We start from the raw sequence: 24,961 nt of genomic DNA on the forward strand, positions 1-24,961 counted from the left end.
CAAAAGTTTTTCACCTTGCAACACAATTGTTAATTGTATGCTGAAACAGAGGGGGAAAAAAAAAAGAATCCCCTTACCTCCTTCGGCTGGATAAGGTTTCTTCGTGTTCTACATGAGCAACTTTTAATACCTTCTTGTCAATAAACAGATCTTCAGGATAATAAGCAGATCTATACTGGCGTTGTTGAGAATGGGCACATAACTTGCCAATCTGAAAAAGAAATGCAATATAATTATATGATACTTTCACAGATATGATAGTAGAAACAAATTCTGAAATGCACTTCAATTTCTTCCCCAGTTTCTTTTTAAAGAGTAGAACGAAGCTATTACTGGAGTCCGAAAAAGGTGCTACGCTTTTCAGGTAAAGAGCCATCTGTGGAAAAGCAGGCTGAAGACTATGGCAGTGGAGACTTTGAGCCCAACCTATTCAAGGTTTCCTAAGATGAAAAATGCTTTTTCTTTCTGCACATTTGAGAGGACTTTCTATACAAGACTTAGGCTATTGATACCTCTCCACGGCCCTTAGTATTTATAAGAATGTAGAAGTTCACAAATAGGAATTACAAAGTTTAGGAAGTAGTGGAGCGGGAGAGGAAGGGGGTGAGAGATGTGTAGAGTAGCCTGTTAACAGAGCAGCCTTCCATGCAGGGAGTTGGGTTCGAAGACCCAGGGTTGCGTATGCTGAAGAATGTCAGTGTAATGGCTCATCTGACTTTCGTAAAAACGCCCAAGGGAAGGAAGGCGGCCAGCCAACCAGTCCATAGCCAGTGTGATCAGCTGTGAATCCCGTATCATTGAACAAGACCAGGACCGAGAGTACTAAAGAACACAGGTGCTCAAGAAAGCCTACCTCCTCTCCCTCGCTCCCCCCTTACCTCCGCCCATCCTTCCTCTTTTGTTCCTTCCTTCCTTTCTTTCTCTTTTTTTTTTTTTTTTTTTGACAGGAAGTTGGATTAATTGGTGGGCATGAATATGACAGGAAGGGGTAGTGCCAAGGTTCTCATGAGGGCAGAGGCCTCCATTTGTCCAAGGGCCCACGGTTAGGGATGTATTTGACCCAACAGCCATCTGGGATAAGCTGCTCTTCAGTCACCATGTCTTCAAATTCATCCGCATTGAACTTAGTAAAGCCCCACTTCTGGAGGTGCGGATCTTCTGGCGGCCAGGGAACTTGAACTTGGCCCTGCATAGGGCCTCAATCACATGCTCCTTGTTCTGCAGCTTGGTACGGATAGACATGATGACTTGGCCAATGTGGACCCTGGCTACTGTGCTCTGGGGCTTCCCAAAGGCACCCCACATACCTGTCTGCAGCCTAAATTGGAGATAGCCATGAGGTCAGACCCCAGCATCCACCAAAAGGGCTGTCTCCAGGGTCCCTTAGGGCAACCCAGACAATCAACACTCATGAGAACCCCACTACCGAGGACGCTACTGCTCGCAGCCACGGCACACCGGGCCGCCCTTCCTTCCTTTCTCTATCCACTCACTTGCTCATTCGAGACTAGTTGCCGGATGCCTCCCTCTAGAGCTTAGTCCTCTTTTTTTTTTTTTTAAAGATTTTATTTATTTATTTGACAGAGAACACAAGTAGGCAGAGAGGCAGGCAGAGAGAGAGGAGGAAGCAGGCTCCCTGCTGAGCAGAGAGCCCGATGCGGGACTCGATCCCAGGACCCTGAGATCATGACCTGAGCCGAAGGCAGAGGCTTAACCCACTGAGCCACCCAGGCACCCAAGCTTAGTCCTCTTAACAGTCATATGGCAATGATCAAAAGATGGCATCAGCTTTCTTATCTCAATTCTAAGTGATCTGGTTCAATTATTTGTAGATTTCTATTTTTGAGCTTTCAGACACAAGCCTAAAATGAACTTCTACATAAAGATGTATTAACATGTCTCCCTTATGTCAGACACTAAGCTAAATGTTATCATCCCCATTTTAGAGGTGAAGAAACTGAGGTTAGAGGAGGTTAAGGGTTGCCTGTGGCAAATATACCGTTGATTCACTGTCTGACTTCAAAGCTTATACAATATCACCTCCTAGAAGACAATGCTTAATCACCAGTTGCTTACACTCTCTTTTTTTTTAAAGGAACTCCCAGTCCTCAGAAACACAGCCAACATAGCCAAGGTGAATATATAGATTGTATACATTAAGAAAAAAAAAAAAACAAACATTGAGCCTGGGTGGCTCAGTGGGTTAAAACCTCTGCCTTCGACTCAGGTCAGGATCTCAGGGTCCTGGGATCGAGCCCCGAGTCAGGCTCTCTGCTTGGCAGGGAGCCTGCTTCCCCCTCTCTCTCTGCCTGCCTCTCTGCCTACTTGTAATCTCTGTCAAATAACTAAATAAAATCTTTTAAAAAATAAAGAAAAAGAAAAATATTAGAAATACCCAGTGAAGACAGGTTATATCTTTGGTACCTTTGGTTATATCTTCTGTACCTCCACAGAAATCAGACTGAATTTTGCATGCTGTTAGGGACTCAGTAAAAGTAAATTCATCAAAATGAATTGAAGGGAACTCCTAGCATCAGGTCTGGCATGCCTGCGGTCCCGGGCTGCGTGTGGTCATCCGTTTCCGGGATTTCTCAAGATGGCCCAGGTGACATTTACAAAGCTACCTATGTCTTTCTAAAAGCAAAAGCAGCAAAAGCAAAAAGCATTTGGTTTGTATAGCTTTGGAAAGTTTTCTATATAAATCAATTCTTGAATTAGAAAAGAAGAATCTAAAGTCAGTAGAGGCCTCACCTCCACTGGGGAAAAACAAACAAACAAAAAAGATTTTTCTTTCCTAATACAAGAATTGATTTATATAGAAAACTGTATTCTCTGAGTTTACCGGGATTGATGGTGCTTCAGGTAAGGGGGCTGCCTGGCTGGACTGGGGAGCTCGGTTCCAGTCATTTCCAAAGTTTGCAAGGCAGGTATGAATAACTGAGGTCAGACTGTGCATCCTAAAATTATGTTCATAGACACACACGTGTTTACTTGCCACACAGCCGGCGAACGCTCATGGAACCACCCACTGGAAAGGGGGTGCAGCTGAGGCAAAAGCAGGAAGGTTAAGAACAAACGAGAATGTAGCCAGTGTGACCTTTCTTCCCAAGCCACCCAATGTGGCACTACTGGGCAGAGTCCCCAAGGCTCCGGGTGGGGTCAGGGGCAAACAATGGTGTCCTGCCAATGCCCCCCCCCCCAAATCTGCCACTTCTTAACAGACGGGCTGAATTTTCTTCCACAAATCTACCACAAAGCAAATTCTTCTCATATACAAAGCATTTGTCAAATGTAGACCCCACCCCCCGGTGCCTTCGGGCTCTTCTGTCCACATCTTCCACCTCCGCACTGTGTGAGCTGTAGGTGAATATTACAAGCTCATTTTGAGGGGTGGCCACAAAAAGAAAACAGAATTTACAAAGAGACGCAGAATTCACACAAAAGAGGGCCTTTGATCAAAATTTCTTTGTAAATGTCACACTCGGGGGACATGAGGCGCTGCCTGGAGACCCGGGTCTCCATCTACGGCTGCACTTGCTAAAGAATCACCAGTATTTCGAGCAGCATTTTAGAACTCAGTGTCCTGCCCAGGAGTCTGGGGCTCTTAAATAACAAGTGCAATCCAATTTCCTTCCACGGACTAATGCACCTGGTTAAGGGTGCCGCTATCTTGAACTTTAGTTAGTGAGACTGGATTAATTAGGTGGGCGAATGTCTCTACCGATAGATCCGGAATAGAAAATCCTTTCGTTTTCCAAGAACGGTGATTCCTAAGGGTGCCCTTTATTCATGCGCCAGAATCTATGGCAGGAGAGTAACGGTCCCCTGAGGTGTTACAAGACTTGAAATAGGGACTTGGGGCACCTGGGGGGTCAGGGGAGGGAGGATGCGGTCGGTTGGTCACCTGACTTTTGGTTTCGGCTCAGGTCACAATCTCAGGGTCATGGGATCGAGCCCCACATCAGGCTCTGTGCTCAGCAGTGGAGTTTGCTTGACATTCTCTCTCTCTCTCCTTCTGCACCTCCCTGCTGTGTGCTTTCTCTCTCTCAAATAAATAAATAAATCTTGAAAAAAAAATAAAAGAAGGCAGGGCTCCTGACCATATTTATGGTCAGAAGGTCATCCTAGCAACACTAGGACCATTCTTTTCTAAGCAAGATCCAGAACACTGGCTTTACACATGCATGAAGAGAGTAATAAGACTTCCTTTTGACCTGGTCCCACAGCTACCTTCCACCTGTCACTCGGGTCTCATGCAAAAAAGGAAGATATGATATGAAAAGTGTCATATTTGATTCTGAACTCCTCTGGGAAAAAAAAAGGTGAAAATGACTTTCCTTTTTTTTTAAATAAAGATTTTACTTATTTATTTGACAGACAGAGATCACAAGTAGGCAGAGAGGCAGGCAGAGGGAGAGGAGGAAGCAGGCTCCCTGCTGAGCAGGGACCAAAAAAAAAAAAAAAACAAAAAACAACCCTCATACTTGATCTCTCCCTCTGATTGACTCAGCAGAGAAAGTCTACATTGTAAGTTTCTCAACAATACCAATACTTCCCATTTGTAACATACCTGACACCAGCCTCCTGCCTTACTAATAATTCCTCCATTCTGTTCTTTTTAAAAGATTTTATCTATTTATTTGGGGGGGGGGGAGAGAGAGACAGCGAGAGAGGGAACACTAGCAGGGGGAGTGGGAGAGGGAGAAGCAGGCTTCCTGCTGAGCAGGGAACCTGATGTGGGGTTCGATCCCAGGACCCTAGGATCATGACCAAAGCTTAAGGCAGACACCCAGCCATCTGAGCCACCCAGGCGCCCCTATTCTCTGTTCTTGACGGTGAATTCTACAACTCTCTGAGGCATACGGACCTTGTATTTTTGACCCCATTTTAGAGATAAGGAAACTGAGGCTCACGATGTTTAAGGAACTGAAGCAAACCATAATTGTAGTAGATGGCAGAGGTAGGACTTGAACCTAGATCTGCCTAGCAAAATTTGTTTATTTTTCTAAGATTTTATTTTTAAATAATCTCTGCACACAATATGGGGCCCTAACTCACAACCCTGAGATCAAAAATCACCCGCTTCATTGAATGAGCCAGCGAGGGGCCCCAAGCTTTTGTTTTTGGTTTTTCCTCCCTATGCCGTAGATTTCTGTCAAGAGGATAGACTCTGGGGGCCTCCCACGACCCAGGTTTGTGGCCATCCCATCCATAACTGGAGAAGAGTAATGATTACGAAGGATTAAAAAAATCCTTTAAAGAAGGACTAGTTATTAAAGATAAGCCAAAAACGGACATCCAATTTTAACCATAGTATTTCTAGTGGAGTGATTTAAACTCTTTGGCCTGCCTGGTAAGAGAGGATTAGTAATCACCCTAAAGCCCCGGATGTCTGGGTCTGTGGGAGAGGTGGTTCCCAGGTGTGTTCCCCCTGCAGCTTGCTTCCTGTGGGCTGTCCCGGGCCCCTGACTGACTGCTTGAGTCAGATTCTTGGACTGGCTACAAAATCTGTAATTCTTACGATTTAACCCAGGTCTAGTCTGATGTCTGGCCCAACTATATTCTTTATAGCTTCCCCTCAATGGAGATTCCTGGTTGACCCTAGGGCTATAGAAATACAACAGGTTCAGGCCTTTAGCTCTCATAGCCAAAAAGACGAGAAAATGGGGAAGGGCTGCAAACACATTAAATAGCGTCTCTGACTCTCCTGCTCTTAACTAAGCCGACAGGTCGATTCTGTGTTCAAAGTTTAAGAACCAGATTAAAAAAAAAAAAAACAGATGAAGGAAAGACTTTACATCTTTTTTCTTTTATTTTAAGGATGTAAACTCCATGCCCAACACGGGGCTTGAACTCACAACCCTAAGATCAAGAGTTGCATGTTCTACTGACTGAGCCAAACAGGCACACCTACATTTTCCTTCTCTGGGGGGGTGGGGTGTGTGGGGTGTGTGTGTGTGTGTGTGTGTGTGTGTGTGTGTCTGTGTGTCTGTCTGTCTTACATGGTCCATAATAGGAGGAGGAAGGGGAGGGAGAAACAGAAACAGAAACAGAAAGAGAGAAGTTCCCGTTAGTGAGTCTGTGGGGGAGCCACAGACATACCCTACTGCCCTGGGAAGTTTGACAGCCTTTGAGGAAGATAGTGGCTGTCTCACTCCTTCCCTCTCAGGAGCTGTTCTCCAGGTTGCCGGGACCTCAGGGTATCTAGAAGATCTCCGCAGTTTTATTTAATTACGGAATAACCTTTCTGCTGGAATCCAGATGATTACTGTGGCCCCAAAGAGGGCTTTGCTGAGAGAACTGTTGCTAAATAACTGGTGTAAATTTAGTTTTGAGTTGTCAGTGGATTCTTCAGAACTCCACAGAATTAAACATAAAAACTCCCTCTATGGTTATGCCATTTAAATACCAACTCTGATCCTGTGGTCCACTCTGGAGGAGTAGGACCTGTGGCATTTGTTTAGGATACCTTGGGGGGATTGGGGATAGGGTGGGTTGGGAATTCTGTAGGTTTCCAGCTGAAATAAAATAATGAACTTCAGTTCATTCTGTTGAATTGTCTATTATGCTGTTGTTCAATTTCATTTAATTAAATCTTAAAAGTTTTAAAACAAAATATACATTGAAATTATGTGATATACAACATAAACTTTTTAATAGTAGTAACCATGCCCATTTAACAATTCTACAGGTATAATAAAAATGCTAATATATGTTAATGTTTAGTCTGTGGTTAATGTTTTGTCTTGTTAATTTCCCCAGGGCTTTTATTACTGATTTAAATCTGCCACACTACTCAACTGATTGCACTGCTTCCACAAACTGCATGAAAGTAGCTCAAATGAATACTGATTAACAGAAATGAACAAACATTTGGCTGGGCAAACCATTCTTATTATATGCTTGTAATCATTACATACATTTTCTTACAATGAGATGGGCATGGCAGGCATTTTCCACTCATTTTTCCTACAAAAAATATGCATACGAGCATTAAATTAATTTATAACCTTGTACTTCAGGAAGCACATCATTATTAATTAACTATTGATTGATCTGGATATAGAGCACGGAGGATAATGAACAGACCTGGTGACAATGTAAATGTTTTTTTTCTTTTTTCTGCCACAGACGTTTTCCTGTGGCTCATCATTAATTGCTTGACCATTAAAATGAAAGTCGCTAATAAACTGTAATGCATTATGAATTGCGCTATTTTAGGAAGTCAGGTGTCACTGTGTGAACCTTCTATGCGAGTCGTGTCTTTATTTTTTTTTAAGATTTTATTTATTTACTTATTTGCCAGAGAGAGAGAGAGAGAGAACATAAGCAGGGGGAGCAGCAGGCAGAGGGAGAAGCAGGCTCCCCGCTGAGCAAGAAGCCTGATGCAGGACTCCATCCCAGGCCCTGGGATCATGACCTGAGCCGAAGGCAGATGCTTAACCAACTGAGCCACCCGGGCATCCCTCAAGTCATCTCTTTAAATAAACTGGAATCCAAAAAAGGGTAACTTGTCCTGCAGCTCAGTCTGCTGTTCAGTGGAACTCAGCATTCTAATATGGTGAAAAGAGCACATGATTTGGAGTCAGAAGACCTGGGTTCTAGTCCCACTCTCTTCCTGTTTCGGTGACTCTGCACAAGTCCTTTAATTTCCTTCAGACTCAGCTCTGCAAAATGGAATACAAACACTGCCTGCCATGCCTCACAGCTATGTGAGGATCAGATACAGGCAGGGATGGAAGTGCAAAGTCTGTCCCATCCAGACAGAAATCCGACTGAGATTAGAATATGTTAGAATACCGGCTCAGTGGGTCAAGTACATCGCTAGCTCTAAGTAACACTTGGAGGTATTCTCTACTGGGGACTTCTGGAAGGCAGCGAAAGGGTTTGATGAGATTGATCCCCACTCTGAACGGGAACTCCATTGAGTTTGCTGGCATTGTTTGCACATCCCACAGTCTCTCATCTTTGTTCTGGGTTACCTGGAATATCCCCTTCTATTCTTCAGGGCCTCGATTCCTGATTGGTGGGTGGCAAATAATCTTTGCCATTACCCGGTGAGTCTAATCTGCACGGCGATGGGTGCTATGGGGGTGCGAGACAGGTTTTCAACACCCTTTTGTGGAAGGGACTTGCATTTTACTAATTTATATTTGCCACAAGTGGATTCGTAGTTGAAAATAGAATCCTGCACGCGTGCCTAACACTTCTCATGTAATACCAATCCCTTCACAGGACCAGGAGCCCCGGCCAGTGTTGCTTAATCACATATGGCCAATAGGACTAATATAGCGGCAGTTAAAAGAGAGCTTCATGTAGTCCAAACATTCAATACCGAACTCAAATACCACTTGTCCAAATGCACTCTTCTGCTTGTGTCCCCTGTCCCAGTGGAAAGGAATAATCAGCTACCTACTCAGTTGAAACCAAAGCATATCTGATTTCTCCCCTTCTCTCACTTCCCTATGTCCAACCATGTAGGTTTGTGCTTCTTTCCATTCTTATAAATAACTTTTAACCCTGGGCACTTTTCTTCATCCTCAGGTCTAGGATACCATCTCTTAGAATAGTGCTGCTCAAACTTCAACATGTATACAGATCATCTGGGAGTCTTAGTCATGTAGATTCACATACAGTAAGTCTAGGATTGAGTTCTGAAATGAGCAGTAAGACCCCAGAGCAGTGGTTCTCAAAGTGTGGCCCCCAAAGAAGCAGTGTCAGTATCCTACCTGGGAACTTGTTACGAATGCAGATTTCGCGGCCCAGCCTTCAACCTACTGAAGCAGGAAAGTGGGGAGTGGGGTCCAGCCATCTGGCTCAGCAAGCTCTCCAGGGGATTCTCAGGCACATTCAGGTTGGAGAGCCAATGCCAACAGAGATCATCCCACTCTTCTTAATTGGTCTCCCAAGCTCCAGTTTTGACCTCCCCCGGATTCAGCCCCTCTAACTATGGTTCTCTGAGACTCTCTCAGGAAGTTCTAGAGGTCAAACCTATATCCACAATAATACTAAGACTTTGCCTTTTCCACTCTTCTTCCCTTAGAAATATAAGGAATTTTCCAGAGGCTATCTAAAGCGTAATTAAACCGTTGCTCTGCAATATGTGTTTGTGCATTCTAAAAGTTCCTAAAATAGCTGGTTTGGGGTACAAATACATTTCTTTTTTCTTCTTAGGGTACAAATACATACTTTTCAGAGATTAATTTATTCTCAGGACTTAGTGCTCTTACTGATTACTTAGGAGATGCCTACTATAATCTTTATAATCTCATTCTAATTAAATAAATTGTTACTTTGAAAGCTTTGTGTCTATGTGAAAACATAAGAAGTAAATGTACTTTGGGGCATGTGGATGGTGCAGTCAGTTAAGCATCAGACTCTTGGTTTCTGCTCAGGTCATGATCTCAGGGTCATGAGACGGAGCCCCACCTTGAGGTCTGTTCTCATTGCTGAGTCTGTTTGAGATTCTCTCCATCTCCCTGCCCTTCCTGCTTGTGCTCTCTCACCCAAAAAATACATCTTTAAAAAAGGAAGTAAATGCACCCTGTTGCCTTATTTGTAATATTTAGAGATACTTTTGGAAAAATCACCTAAGTTTTAAAGTTAACTATGCCTGTTATTATGGAAGATCTTATATGTCATCATATAACATAATAAAATTTATTTACAACATAATTTTCTGATATTTAAAAATGGATGCTTGGCTTCAAGAAGGAGAGTGGAAGACTCACTTAATTCCTGGTTGCAATGCCTAGGTATAAGCACGTTCAAAAGTGTTAACCCATCAAGAGTTCTCTGAATCATAGAAAGGTGGAACCTCCACAGTAGATTACAACCATAATTAAGAAACAAGAACGTGCCAAAAAGTTAGCATTCCTTTGGCAGTATAGATACTAATAATTTATCTTACTGTGTCTGATGCAACAGAACATTTCAGAATAGTATTATCATGTGATCTAAGCTGTAGAGTCATCTTGAAATCAATTATTCAGAGTTTAAAGGAAAAGGAATTAAATATTTAAAAGTAGATGTAAAAAGTCAAAAATTGTTTGTTACAGTTTTTTTTTTTTTAAGAATAGAAACGGAAAAGCCATTAAAGAATCGTGCGGGGCAATGTATTACAGTAGCTAAGGAAGCACACACAAGAGTGGAGAAATTAATGAACATTGCAGAGTCGGAAAGGATATCCAATGGGGATATTGTTGAAGACAGTCCCTTCAACAAATGGTATTGGGAAAACGGGACAGCTACATACAAAAAAATGAAACTGGACCACTTTCCTAGACCATACACAAAAATAAACTCAAAATGGACTAAAGACCTAAATATAAGACCTGAAACCATAAAAATCTTAGAGGAGAACATAGGCAGTAACCTCTTTGACACTGGCAGTAGAAACTTCTTTCTAGATATGTCTCCTGAGACAAGGGAAACAAAAGCAGAAATAAACCATTGGGGCTACACCAAAATAAAAAGCTTTTGAATGGTGAAGGAAACAATCAAGGCACGGGAGAAGAAAACTGCAAACGACATATCTGATAAAGGGTTAGTATCCAAAATATATAAAGAACTTATCAAACTCAACACCCAAAAAACCAAATAAAATGGGCAGAAGACACATATAAACATTTTTCCAAAGAAGACATATATATGGCTAACAGACATTTGAAAAGATGCTCAGTATCACTCTTCATCAAGGAAATAAAAACCAAAAGCATGGTATTACCTCACACCTGCCATAATGGCTAAAATCAACAACACAAGAAAGAACAAGTGTTGGTAAGGATGTACAGAAAGCAGAACACTCTTGCACTATTGCTGAGAATGTGAACTGGTGCAGCCATTCTGGAAAACAGTATGGAGGTTCCTCAAAAACTTAAAAATAGAACTACCCCATGATCCTTCTAGGTATTTACCTAACGAATACAAAAATACTAATTCAAAGAGATACATGCACCCTGATGTTTATAGTAGCATTATCTACAATAGCCAAATTAGGGAAACAGCCCAGGTGTCCAACAACTGAAGAATGGACAAATAAGATGTGGTGTATATATACAATGGACTATTACCCAGCCATCAAAAAGAACAAAATCTTGCCATTTGCAATGATGCAGATGGAGCTAGAGAACATTATGCTAGTGAAATAAGTCAGAGAAAGACAAATACCATATGATTTTACTCATGTGGAATTTAAGAAACAAAACAAATGAACAAAGGGGAAAAAAGAGAGAGAGAGACAAACCAAGAAATAGACACTTAACTATAGAGAACGAACTGATGGTTATCAGAGGGCAGGCAGGGGGATAGGGGAGATGGGTGATGGGCATGTCATGATGAGCACTGGGTGTTGTATGGAAGTGTTGAATTACTATATTGTACACCTGAGGCTAATGTTAACACTGTATGCTAACTAACTGGAATTTAAATAAAAACTTCCAGAAAAGGAACTGGTGGTATTTCTGAAAGAACAACAACAACAACAAGAACAACAATCCTGTAGAGTTGACATTGTCGAGAGTCTACTAGATAAAGAGTCAGTAGAGGAAGTCATGCCACCTTGCAATGAAAGAAACTCGTTAAATTCAAGATTTAGCTGCAATCATAAAGATGGGGGCCTAATATCACCTCGGTGGAATTGTTTTTGCCTTTCAAACAGACAAATCTACAGACATGAGCTGGATTTGCTGTTTTATTTATGTTTATCCACTATCGACACCAACTAATCATCGGAGAAGATCCGAGGTGAGAGCATTGGGAGAGAGACAGGAAGAGTGCTGAAATATTCCCAGCGTTGAATGACATTGTTGAAATTCATGGTTTATCTTCAGGCAAATGTGAAGACGTTTACATTGCAAAAGCAATGGCATGGGTCAGGGGAGTGGCACCAAACTCGTATGGTAATCATTTTATTTTTCCACTGTTAAGCACTCTCACTTTTTTAAAAGCCCAGTTTCAGGGGAGCCTGCATGGCCCAGTCATTTGGGAGTCCAACTCTTGGTTTCAGCTCAGGTCATGATCTCAGAGTGGTGGGATTGAGCCCTACGTGGGGCACCATCTGCACTCAGTGCAGAATCTGCTTGTCCCTCTCCCTCTGCTCCTCCCCCCCTTACTCTGTCTCTAAAATAAATAAATACAATCTTGAAAAAAAATCAAGTTTCATTTAAGAAGGTACTTGAAGAAGCAGTACGAAATAATTTTAGTCAATCTTGACCCTTGATGACACATCTTATTTAACATTATGTGTGATGCATAAAGTACTTCTGTTACATGCTGAAGTGTGGTGATCATCTAGAGGAAAAGCCCATGGGTGATTGAGTTGAGATGAACTAGGCCCTTTTTTCATAAAACATTATTTTTATATAAAAGAGCGACAAACTGATGTTATTCACACTTGAGTATTTGGCAGTCGTTTTCTTAAAAAGAACAAAGTGAGTCTATTACTTCAAGAAAAAAAAAGTGACACTGTTTATACCCAACAATAAAATTTGCACTATCAGCATTTCCAGTGTCACATATAAAGAACTTAGAAGTTGCCACTCCGTCCTAACAACAAGAAGCTAAACAGACTGAAAACACAACTCTTGGGGCTCCTGGGTGGCTCAGTGGGTTAAGCCTCTGCCTTCGGCTCAGGTCATGATCCCAGGGTCCTGGGATCAAGCCTTACATCAGGCTCTCTGCTCAGCAGGGAGCCTGTTTCCTCTTCTTTCTCTCTGCCTGCCTCTCTGCCTACTTGTGATCTCTCCCTCTCTGTCAAATAAATAAATAAAATCTTAAAAAAAAAAAAAAACCAAAACACCACTTTTCTTGGAACCACGGGAGACGGAAGGGCAGAGGGACAGAGGGTAAATCCCTGTCACCAAGACTGGAGAGGTAGGCAAATACAGGGAGTCAGAGCTCAGCAGAGCAGAGAATCAGAAGCAGAAACCACCTTGGGACACAGTGCTGGGGTAGAAAAACTGAAATTGTAATTGACAAAGTGCTGGAAGCTTCATGCAGAAAATTCTGAGAGTTAGTCTCCGTGGAGACCTCCTCATAAGGGGGCCTCCACAATATTATGAAATTTACCTGCAGGAGCCTGACCAGATTCCCAAAGTAAATATCAAAGAAAAACTCCCTCAGGCTTCCAGCAAGGAGAGGAGAAAACGAACCATATTGAAATACACCAGGGCACTCCACTCTTCTCAACAAGTCCTGCTCTAAGAAGAAACTAGTTAACCAAAGCCTAATCTGCTGGGGTATTATCAGAGCCTAACTCACCTGGGGAAGGAAAATATCCAACTCTAGCCCACTCTAGCCATCCTTTACCACATAATGGGGGATTAAAACAAAAAGAAAAACAAAAACAAAACAGAAACACCTGTGAAGTTCATGGTCCAGAAGCATAGGCTCATTAAAAGACTGAGACTTAATCATAGAATTATAGAATGCCTCTCCTCACCCTACACCTCAGAACCACATTACTAAAAGCCTATTCACAATAATTCTTTCTAACAGGAACATCATGTCCAGCTATCAAAAAAATTATAAGGCATGCCAAAAGGCAAAAAACACAATTTGAAGAGAGAGCAAACATCAAAACCAAACATGGCAAGGATGTTGCAATTATCAGACTGGAAATTTAAAACAACTATGATTTATTAATAGTGGATAAAGAAAACAGCATGCAAGGAAAGAATGGCAATGTAAGCAGAGAGATGGAAATCCTAACAAGGGACCAAAAAGAATGCTAAAGAGAAAAAACAGTAGCAGAAATGAAGAATGGTTTTGACAGGAATATGAGCAGACTGGACACAGCTAATGAAAGAATCTCTAAGCTAGAGGATATAGAAACAGAATCCTCAGAGACCAAAAAGCAGGGGCTCCTGGGAGGCTCAGTCAGTCAAGCGTCAGACTCTTGGTTTTGGCTTAGGTCGTGATCTCAGGGTTGTGAGATCGAGCCCCATGTTGGGCTCCACACTGAGCACGGAATCCGATCAAGATTCTTTTCCCCTCCCTCGCCCTCGCCCTCGCCCACTACTTATTCCTCTTCTTGCACACATGTGTGCATTCTCTCTCTCTCTCTCTCAAATAAATAAATAAATAAATAAAATCTTTTTAAAAAAACCCTCCAAAACAAAGAGAACAAAGAACAAAACAGAATCGAATAGCCAAGGACTGTGGTACAACCACAAAATAGGTAACATATGTATAATGGCAATACCAGAAGGAGAAGAAAGAAAGGAATAGAAATATTTGAAAAAATAATGACTGAGAATTTCCCCCGAATTAATGCCAGACACTAAACCACAGATTAAAGAAGTTCAGAGAACACCAAGCAGGATAAATGTGAAACAAAGGAACAGGAGGGGTACCTGGGTGGCTCTGTCTGCTAAGCTGCTGCCTTCAGCTCAGGTCATGATCTCAGTGTCCTGGGGTCAAACCCCACACTGGGCTCCTTGCTCAGTGGGGAGTATGCTTCTCCCTCTCCTCCCTGCTCGTGTTCTCTCTATCTCTGTTGCCTTCTCTCTCTTTCTCTCTCTCAAATAAATAAAATCCTTAAAAAACAAAACAAAAACAAAGGAACAGAAAACAAACAAAAGCAACCCAAAATACACCTAGGCATACCACCTTCAAAGTATAGAAAAAGATAAAGTAAAAATTGCACAAGAATTCAGAGGAAATTAAAAAAAAACACCTTACTTATAGAGGAACAAAGAATTACATCTAGCTTTTTTTCAGAAACCATGCTGGCAAGAACAGAGTGTAGTAAAATATTTAAAGTGTTGAGAGAAAAAAGCCACCAAGCTAGAATTCTGTACCCTGAAAAATTAACCTTTAAAAGTGAAGGGGAGAAATGCAAATCAAAACTACAGCGAGGTATCACCTCACACCCGTCAGAATGGCTAGTATCAAAAGACAAGAAATAGCTAGTGTCGGTGAGGATGTGGAGAAAAGGAAACCCTTGTGCACTGTTGGTAGGAATGCAAACTGGTGCAGCCACTATGGAAAACAATATGGAGGTTCCTCCAAAAACAGAGGACTGCCGTAGGATCCAGCACTTCCACTTCTGAGGATTTAGCTGAAGAAAATGAAACACCAGTTCAAAGAAATGTACACATCTCTATGTTCACTGCAGCATTATTTACAAGAGCCAAGATATGGAAGCAGCCCAAGTGGCCATCAACTGCTGAGCAGATAAAGAAGATGTGATTTTATACATGTATATGTTTTATATTATATATATATATATATATAAAAAATATATATATGGATGGATATTCATATGCCCATTATATAACATTCAAATATAATAGAATATTACTCAGCCATAAAAAGAATGAAATCTTGCCATTTGCAACAACAGGGATTACCATAGTGAAATAAGTTAAAGACAAATACCATGTGATTTCACTTATATGTGGAATCTGAAAAACAAAATAAATAAAACAAAACAGCAACAGATTCATTGACACAGAGAACAAACTGGTGGTTGCCAGAAGGGTGGGGAGTGGAGATATGGGCAAAATGGGATGAGAACCAAGAGGCACTAACTTCCAGTTATAAAATAAATAAGACACAGGGATACAATGTATTAGGGAATAGAGTTAATAATTTTATATAGGGAATATAGTTAATAATATTGTAATAATTTTGCATAGTGACAGATGGTAGCTAGATTTATCATGATCACTTTGTAGTGTATATAAATGAATAATGATGTTGTACACTTGAAAGTATTATAATACTGTATGTCTTCTACACTTCAATTAAAAATATGAAAGGAAAATACTTTCTCAGACAAACAAAAACTAAGGGAATTTGTGGCTGGTAGATCTGCCTTGTATGAAATATTAAAAGAAGTTCTATAGAGAGATGGCAAATAATACAGATCAGAAACTCAGATCTCCATAAGGGAAGGAAGAGCACTAAAGAAGGGATAAGTGAAGGTAAAACAAAAATAAAGACTTTTTCTTATCTTAGCTGATCTAATGATAAAACTTTGTCCAAAATACTAATAGCAACAATGTGTTTGATTATGTATGCTAATGTATGTGTCTTACGATATATCATTATATATGCATATATAAATGAAATGAATGTTCATAAAACAAAAGATAAGAGGATGAAATTGGGATTATTTTGCCATTATAAAGAATTTACAAGACTCAGGAAGTGGTATAGTGTTATTTGAAAGTGGACCTGGATTATTTGTAGATTTATATTGCAAACTCTAAGGCAACCACTAAAAAACATTTTAAAAAGAACTAAAACTGATATACTAAGAAAGGAAAAAATGGAATCACATAAAAAGCTAAATTAAAACCACAGAAGGCAGAAAAATAGTGAAAGACAAAAACAGGAACAAAGAACAAGGGCAACAAATAGAATAAATAAAATAAAATAAAATAAAGATATGGTAGATATTAATCCAAGTATATAAATAATCCTTTGAATATCGGTAGTCTAAATGCATCAATTAAAAGACAGAGACTATCAAAATATATCAAAACACATGACCTAACACTATATGTTCTCTATAAGAAACACACTTTAAATATAGGGAACTTTCCAGAATGCTTGGTGAGACGCGGAGGAGTGGCGGCTACCCGAGCTGCGCCCAGCAACGTGCTCCTTCCCGCTCCCCCACATCGGCCTCGGTCCTCTCACCGGCTGTAGAAAATGGTGAAAGAAACCACTTACTATGACGTTTTGGGGGTCAAACCCAATGCCACCCAAGAAGAACTGAAAAAGGCCTACAGGAAACTGGCCTTGAAGTACTACCCTGATAAGAATCCAAATGAAGGAGAGAAGTTTAAACAGATTTCTCAAGCGTATGAAGTACTCTCTGATGCAAAGAAAAGGGAATTATATGACAAAAGAGGTGAACAGGCAATTAAAGAAGGTGGAGCTGGTGGTGGTTTTGGTTCCCCCATGGACATCTTTGATAGGTTTTTTGGAGGAGGAGGAAGAATGCAGAGAGAAAGGAGAGGAATGTTGTGCATCAGCTCTCAGTAACCTTAGAAGATTTATATAATGGTGCAATAAGAAAACTAGCTCTGCAAAAGAATGTGATTTGTGATAAATGTGAAGGCCGAGGTGGTAAGAAAGGAGCAGTTGAGTGTTGTCCCAATTGCCGAGGTACTGGGATGCAAATAAGAATTAATCAGATAGGACCTGGAATGGTTCAGCAAGTTCAGTCTGTGTGCATGGAGTGCCAGGGCCATGGGGAACGGATCAGTCCTAAAGATAGATGTAAAAGCTGCAATGGAAGGAAGATAGTTCGAGAGAAGAAGATTCTAGAAGTTCATATTGACAAAAGCATGAAAGATGGCCAGAAGATAACATTCCATGGTGAGGGAGACCAAGAACCAGGACTGGAACCAGGAGATATTATCATTGTTTTAGATCAGAAGAACCATGCTGTTTTTACTCGGCGAGGAGAAAACCTTTTCATGTGTAGGGACATATAGCTCATGTGTAGGGACATACAGGTTGAAGCACTGTGCGGTTTTCAAAAGCCATTATCTACTCTGGACAACCGAACCATTGTCATCACCTCTCATCCAGGTCAAATTGTCAAGCATGGAGATATCAAGTGTGTGCTAAATGAAGGCATGCCAATTTATCATAGACCATATGAGAAGGGTCACCTCATCATCGAATTTAAGGTAAACGTTCCTGAGAATGGCTTTCTGTCTCCTGATAAACTCTCTTTGCTGGAAAAACTCCTACCTGAGAGGAAGGAAGTAGAAGAGACTGATGGAATGGACCAGGTAGAACTGGCAGACTTTGATCCAAAACAGGAAAGATGGTGTCATTACAATGGGGAAGCATATGAGGATGAGGGACATCATCCCAGGGGTGGTGTTTAGTGTCAGACCTCTTAATGGGGCCAGTGAATAACACTGCTGGCATTTTACGTGCAGTAGTGAATGAGTGAAGGACTATAATCATAGCTCACTACTTGCTATTGTTTTTGTTTTAATATTCAATTATAGTAGTGTTTTAAAAGTTAAATGAAGAATAAACTCAAATATAAAAAAATATAAAGTCACATAAAGTTTAAAAGTAAATGGATGGAGAAAAATATATCATGCTAACACCAATCAAAAGACAGCAGGAGTGACTATATTAATTTCAGACACAGCAGACTTCAAAGTAAGAAAAGTTATCAGGGATAAGGGAGGACATTACATAATGATAAAGAAGACATAACAGTTCTTAATATGTATGTGCCTAACAACAGGGCATCAAATTATATGAGGCAAAACTTGATGGATCTGCCAGGAGAAATGGGTGAATCTACTATCATACTTGAAGACGTCATCATTCCTCTTTCAGAAATGGACATATCCAGCAGGCAGAAAATCAGTAAGGATACAGTAGAACTCACCAACATCATCAATCAGCTGGATATAATTGACATAGGCAGACTCCTTCATCCAACAACACACGACACGTTCTTCTCAAGCTTACATGGAACGTTCACCAAGATAGATCATATTCTGGGCCATAAACACAACTTAACAAATTTAAAAGAAAAGAAATCATACCATGCCTGTTCTCATGCCACAGTGAAATGCAACTAGAGATCAATAACAGAAAAATAACTGGAAAATCCCCAAATACTTGGAGATTAGACCACACACTCCAACTCACACATGAGTCAAAGAAAATTAAATGAAAATAAAAATAAAACATTAAAATCTGTGGGATGCAGTGAAAATAGTGCTTAGTGGGAAATTTATAGCATTGAATGCATATATTAAAAAAGAAGAAAGTTCTAAAGTCAATAATCTAAGTTTTTGCCTTAGGGAACTAGAAACAAAGAGCAAATTAAATCCCAAGTAAGCAGAAGAAAAGAAATAATACAAGTTAGAGCCGAAATCAATGAAATTGAAAACAAGAAATCAATAGAGAAAATCAACAAAACCAAAAGCTAGTTGTTTGGAAGAAGGATCAGAAACCTCTATAAACCTCTAGCCAGGTTAAGAAAAAAAGAGACAGGACACAAATTACTAACATCAGAAATGAAAGGGGATATCACTACAGATCCCATGGAAATTGAAGGGAAACCCACTTAGCAATTTCCATAGGAATACTATGGACAGCTCTATGCCCACAGATAGGATAACCTAAGTAAATTGGCCATTTCTGTGGAAAAAATAATCTGCCATAATTCACACAAGAAAAAAAAAACCCCAGATGATCTGAATAGGCCTTGTATCTATTAAAGAAATCGAGTCAATGATTAACATCCTTCCAAAACAGAAAGAACCAGGCCCAGACGGGTTCACTGGTAAATTCTATCAAACATTCAAGGAATAAGTCATACCAGTTCTCTACAGTACCTTTAAAACCTTGGAGTGTCTGGGTAGCTCAGTTGATTGAGTGTCCAACTCTTGATTTAGGCTCAGATCATGATCTCAGAGTCTGGAGATTGAGCCCTGTGTCAGACTCTGCACTGAGCAGGGAGTCTGCTTGAGATGCTCTCCTTCTCACTCTCCCTCTGCCTCCCCTCTTTCCTCTTCCCTCTCCTTCTCTCTCTCAATAAATAAATAAATCTTTATACAGATGTAGTGAAAAGAAGGGCCATCTGTACCCCAAAGTTCATAGAAGAAATGGCCACAGTTGCCAAACTGTGGAAAGAGCCAAGATGCCCTTAGATGGACGAATGGATAAGGAAGATGTGGTCCATATTATGCCTCCATCAGAAAGGACGAATACCCAACTTTTGTAGCAACATGGACGGGACTGGAAGAGATTATGCTGAGTGAAATAAGTCAAGCAGAGAGAGTCAATTACCATATGGTATTGCTTATTTGTGGAGCATAAGGAATAGCACAGAGGACATGGGGAGATGGAGAGGAGAAGGGAGTGGGGGGAAATCAGAGGGGGAGATGAACCATGAGAGACTGTGGACTCTGAGAAACAAACTGAGGGTTTTAGAGGGGAGGGGGGTGTGGGATTGGGTGAGCCTGGTGGTGGGTATTAAGGAGGGCACGTACTGCAGGGAGCATTGGGTGTGGTGCATAAATAATGAATTCTGAACACTGAAAAGAAATTTTTAAAAAGACATAAAAATTAAAATAAATAAATTAATCTTAAAAAACAAATTTAAAACTTTTTCCAAGTTCTAACTTGGGGAAAACTTGTATCTTTTAGTACAAACTTTACAACCTCCCCATACTTAAAGGCTTTTCTGATGAGAATGTAGTGACATTAATTTATATGATATTTTGATGTTGAACAATGAAGTGTTGAACTTTGCAGATGTGCCTAACTCAGTGAGCCAGTATTTTTCAAATGACCCATGTAGTATGATACAAAATCACACAATGGCCAAAGATCCACTTAAATTACAGGAAAGATTTTATTATAACAGAAAGTAAAAAGTTAATTGATATGGTTTCAGATTCCATATTGCGGCTAACCTTTAAGAAACTATCACTTGTCAAATTTTTGTGTAGTATGGGAGAAAAATAGCCTTAATTATGTGAAAAGAATATTAAAACACTTTTTTTCCAATTGTATATCTGTGTGAGGCCAAATTTTCATCAATCTAACCAGATTGAGTGCAGAAGCCTATATGAAAATCCAGCTGTCTGCTATTAAGTCAGAAATTAAGGAGATTTGCAAAATGTAAAACAATGTCACTCATCCCGCTAAAATATTTCGTTTTGGAAAACACAGCTCTTTTCTTAGGAAAAAAATACATGTGAACACTTGATGACTTTATTAGTAATTTTTTTTATTTTTTAAAAAGATTTTATTTATTTATTTGATGGAGAGACAGAGATCACAAGTAGGCAGAGAGGCAGGCAGAGAGAGAGGGGGAAGCAGGCTCCCCGCCAAGCAGAGAGCCCGACTTGGGGCTTTATCCCAGGAACCTGAGATCATGACCTGAGCTGAAGGCAGAAGCTTAACCCCCTGAGCCACCCAGGTGCCACTATTAGTATATTTTAAATGAAATATTATTACAAATTATAAATTATTACAAATATTATTTAAAATCCTCAGTTTTAACTTCTGATATGATTAACAAGAGATATAATTCACATAAACAAGTCTCTTTGGGGGTTCAGTAATTTTAAATTTTTATAAATTTAAAAGAGTCCTGACACCAAAACATCTGTTCTGTACCAACACCCAGAATAATCTGAAAATAATACCTTGGAAGTAAGTTATAAACAAATTAAGTGAGTTACAATAATAATATTTATTAATAATAATTTATTAATTCATCAGGTACCATGTGTTCTATAGGCCAGAGTCACAGCAAAGATAATGTTATTGCTTAGCTTACAACTCCTCAGTGGCTTCCCATAGCCCTGAGGATCAAGTATATATCCTTGATGATCTTGTTCCTGTGAACAAAGAACAAATCTTACTCCTTGGACCCTCCTTCCATAACATTTTATGCTCTGTTCCTTCATAGCACCATTAGCCTTTACACATGTTCTGCTTTCTGCCTGGAAATCATACCCTTGCTTTAGCTTCCTTCCAGAAGCCTTTCCTTCTTCCCAAAGTCTGAATGAATCCCATTCTAGAATCTCCTAGAGCCCTCTGCACTTCTGTCACCACGGCACTTATCACGCTGAATTGTAATTGCATCTTTTCAACTCTGTCTTCCTCCACAGAGTGTAAGGTTTGTGAGGGCACAGACAAAAGTAGTCTTTTTTTTTTTTAAGATTTTATTTATTTATTTTGAGAGAGCAAGCAAGAGAGCATGCGTGCATGTGAGCCGGGGTGGGGGGACAGGTGCAGAGGGAGAGAGAGAACCTCAAGCAGACTCCCTGCTGAGTGCAGAGCCCAACACAGGGCTTGATCTCATGACCCTGAGTTCATGACCTGAGCCAAAAATCAAGAGTCAAAAATGCTTAACCAACTGAGCCTCCCAGGAGCCCCCCGGACAAAAGCGGTTTTGTTCATCATTGTGTTTCCAGTCTTTAGCAAGGCACTCCACTCGTTAGTGATTAATAAATGTTTATTTGTTGAATGAATGATAAACAATAAAAGGCTACACAGCTTATGTATTAATATGTTAGTAATAGGATATTAGCAAAAAATTTCAGAATAAGAACTTGGGAAAATTCTCTGTTCCACAAAAGCAGTGAGAAAAACTGGCAAAAGTGGTCAGAATCAACTTTCCATAGCTCTAGAAATCAACAAAAGGATTGTAGCAATCTGAGGAGGCATTTATTCAAGAAAATGATGGTATCTTGGTAAGAAAAGTGAGCATCCCATGAGGCTGGTATGAGCCTGGTACAGGAATTAGACAAAGACATAATAAGGAAAGAAAATTACGTGGAGACAAATACGACTTATGAAGAGAGACCCCAAAATCCTCGATAGTATATCCCTGAATAGTGTATCCCTGAATTTGAACCCCCACTTCACACCGCATACAAAAATTCCTCAAAATAGATAAAGACCTGAACTCAAGTGTCAAAGCTATAAAACTCTTAGGAAAAAAAACAGGCATAAAGTTTTGTGATCTTGGATTTATTTGGCAATGACACTGAAAACACAAGCAATAAGATAAAAGAGGGGAATCTGACTTCATAAAAATTAAAGCACTTCCGTGCTTTGAAGGACATTATTCAGAAAGTGGAAAGACAACCTCCTATGGGAGATAATATTTTCAAATCATATATCTGATGAGGATGTAGTATTGTAAATATCTAAAGAAGTCTTACAACTTAACAATAAAATAATGGTGGTAGTGACCAGAATCAGAATCAGAATCACATATACACGGGTGTAGTCTGACGAGCCCCTTTACAGCTTGTCCCTTACCTGATACTGACCAGTCTGAACCTGGGCTTCATTTCTCATATGTAGCTTGTTGCTACATATGTGTCTGCTTCCTATCCATTCTATGTACAATGAAGACTCGGATGTGATTTAAGGTATAGTTTCTGGGAATGCATGGTGTGCCATTACACGCCAGCCTATCACAGAATCCCTAATCACATACAACGATGTCCCTGGGGTCCCAATTTACAAGAAGACCCAGCGTGCGAGCTACCATCACACAGCACAGTATGTCAGGAGAGCCCAATTTCAGGGCTTATTTTACTCACTCCTATTATTGCGGTTGTTAAGTTCTGACAGGCTGAAGGAGTACAAGATGAGTTAAAAGGGAAAAAATATTAGAGAGCAACATACATCATTTTCGGCCTCCATTTCTCAGGCAAACATGAAAAAAACACTGTATTTAACCATGCGCCGTTCCTGTACTCGTAGAGGAAGTTGTGGACCTGCTAGCAGCAGCGCTGTTTGAAGCCGTTCCGAATGGAACTTCAGTCAAACCCATTAGCCTCAGTCTGTCTCAATAAAGACATAGGCTCTGACTGGTACTTTGAGTCTCTGCTGATTGCCCTGCACTGTAGACAGACTGCTGCTGATTAGTTTTAGCAAAAGTGATAATCAGCATGGCTCAGGAACACTTTTGAGATGCATTTTGAAAAGAATGTGATTGAAAGGAGAGAACGAATCAGGTGAATGGAGAAGAGCCTTGACCCTGGGCAGAAATAGTCCAGAGGCATGTCTTCCGCCTTCCCTCGGTGACTGCTGCCCCGGACATGGCTTTCATTGCGACGCTGTGTGCCTCTCCATGTCATTTTCACCTTCTTCTCCAATCCCATCCTTTGCCCAGTTGCTCAAGCATGAGCCATGCTTTTGTCCATCCTGGACTCTTCACCTGTTCTGTCAATGAGTTCGTAACATCTGGGCAGCTTGGTCCCCTTCCCTAGGGTTCGCACAGCTCCAGCCACAAAACCTTGGGCGTCATCTAAAACTGGCCTTACGCTGTCGCCATAGGCTTAGAGTCACAGACACACAGATATTAATTAGAGCTGGCAGAGACTGTGAGGGCACTTAAGGTAGGCAGGGTGCGGAAGTCCACGGAAGGGCAGGGACTCGTCCATGGCCCACTTCTGGGAGTGCTGGGCATGCTCAGGTAATGCCACCTCGGCTGACCTTTGCTCTCAGGCGAGCAGATTTCAGAAGCTTCCCCAAACACCATACATTCTCAACTCAAACAGAAATGGCATCTGGAGGACTCGCCATTTTGTTTTATCTATATGTGCCTCTGTCCTACCATTAGTGTGGATCATTGAGAGATGGCTGTTCTAACGCTTACGTAGATCACCCAGACTAGCTTCGTGAAATAGGTATGGTGGGCGCCCCCATAACCAACACTTGGGTTGGGTGTAGCCCTCTTACTCTTTACAAGGTACTTGTCCATGTTATATTAGCACACAGAAGCTTTGGAAACCAGTCCCGCGAAGGGAGGTACTATGCTTATTTTTAGGAAGTGAGGTCCCAAGAGGTAAGGGGACTGCCTAAGGCCACATGGTTAGTAAAAGACAAAAGAGGGTCTTGAAGTCAGGGCCTACAACTCCAAACCCTAATGTATTTGTTTGTAATCAGGAAGGCCCTTATGGAGTAACTGAAGAAAGATGATGGAAAATGCAACAAATGTTAAGAGAAAGAGCCCTGGCCAACTGTTTAGTCGATGTCTCCCTTCCCAAGGAATGGCCTCAAGTAACACCCAGATTGCATGAATCTCCTGTTGCACTTGGGGCTTAAAAAGTGGGGGCTGTTTTTGTTTATGCTGAAGTAGAAGGAGAACTTTACTTGAAGCCCCAGATTTGAACTTTAAAAGCCATCTCTTACGCTTTCTGAGTCACTGAATTGGAGTTGTAAACATCCAGCGCTACGGTCCTAGCCTGGCTCCTGGGGTTTCCTGTCCTTGGTGAGTTCCCTTCTCTCCTCTGGGCCTCCATTTCCTCACCATGAAACAAACAGGGGAAGAGGAACTGGATTAAATCATCACTCCCAAGTCTGGCATCTTAAAGGCCCAGGAGAAGAGCAGGCCTGGAGAAGTCGTTTCCCTTTGAGAATAGAGAATGTTTCCTTCTTTCCCGATCATTCTGCCATTTTGTCCCTGGAGTTTTCGCAGCAGCCGTAA

The 24,961-nt window shown here is 40.9% G+C and overlaps 1 protein-coding gene and 3 pseudogenes across 1 annotated transcript in view; 1 reads left to right on the top strand and 3 right to left on the bottom strand.

Moving 5' to 3' along the window:
• Positions 1-24,961, bottom strand: part of GPC3 (glypican 3) — a 399,621-nt gene that overhangs the window by 136,861 nt on the left and 237,799 nt on the right. The window contains exon 4 of the mRNA XM_032329660.1: positions 78-211. Within this exon, the coding sequence (XP_032185551.1) occupies positions 78-211 (134 nt within the window). The remainder of the gene's footprint in view (positions 1-77; positions 212-24,961) is intronic.
• LOC116582201 lies at positions 914-1,414 on the bottom strand (annotated as a pseudogene).
• LOC116583826 lies at positions 1,366-1,517 on the bottom strand (annotated as a pseudogene).
• LOC116582200 lies at positions 16,558-18,005 on the top strand (annotated as a pseudogene).

The sequence above is a fragment of the Mustela erminea genome, chromosome X (genome assembly GCF_009829155.1).
Source record: "Mustela erminea isolate mMusErm1 chromosome X, mMusErm1.Pri, whole genome shotgun sequence".
Lineage (NCBI taxonomy): Eukaryota > Metazoa > Chordata > Mammalia > Carnivora > Mustelidae > Mustela > Mustela erminea.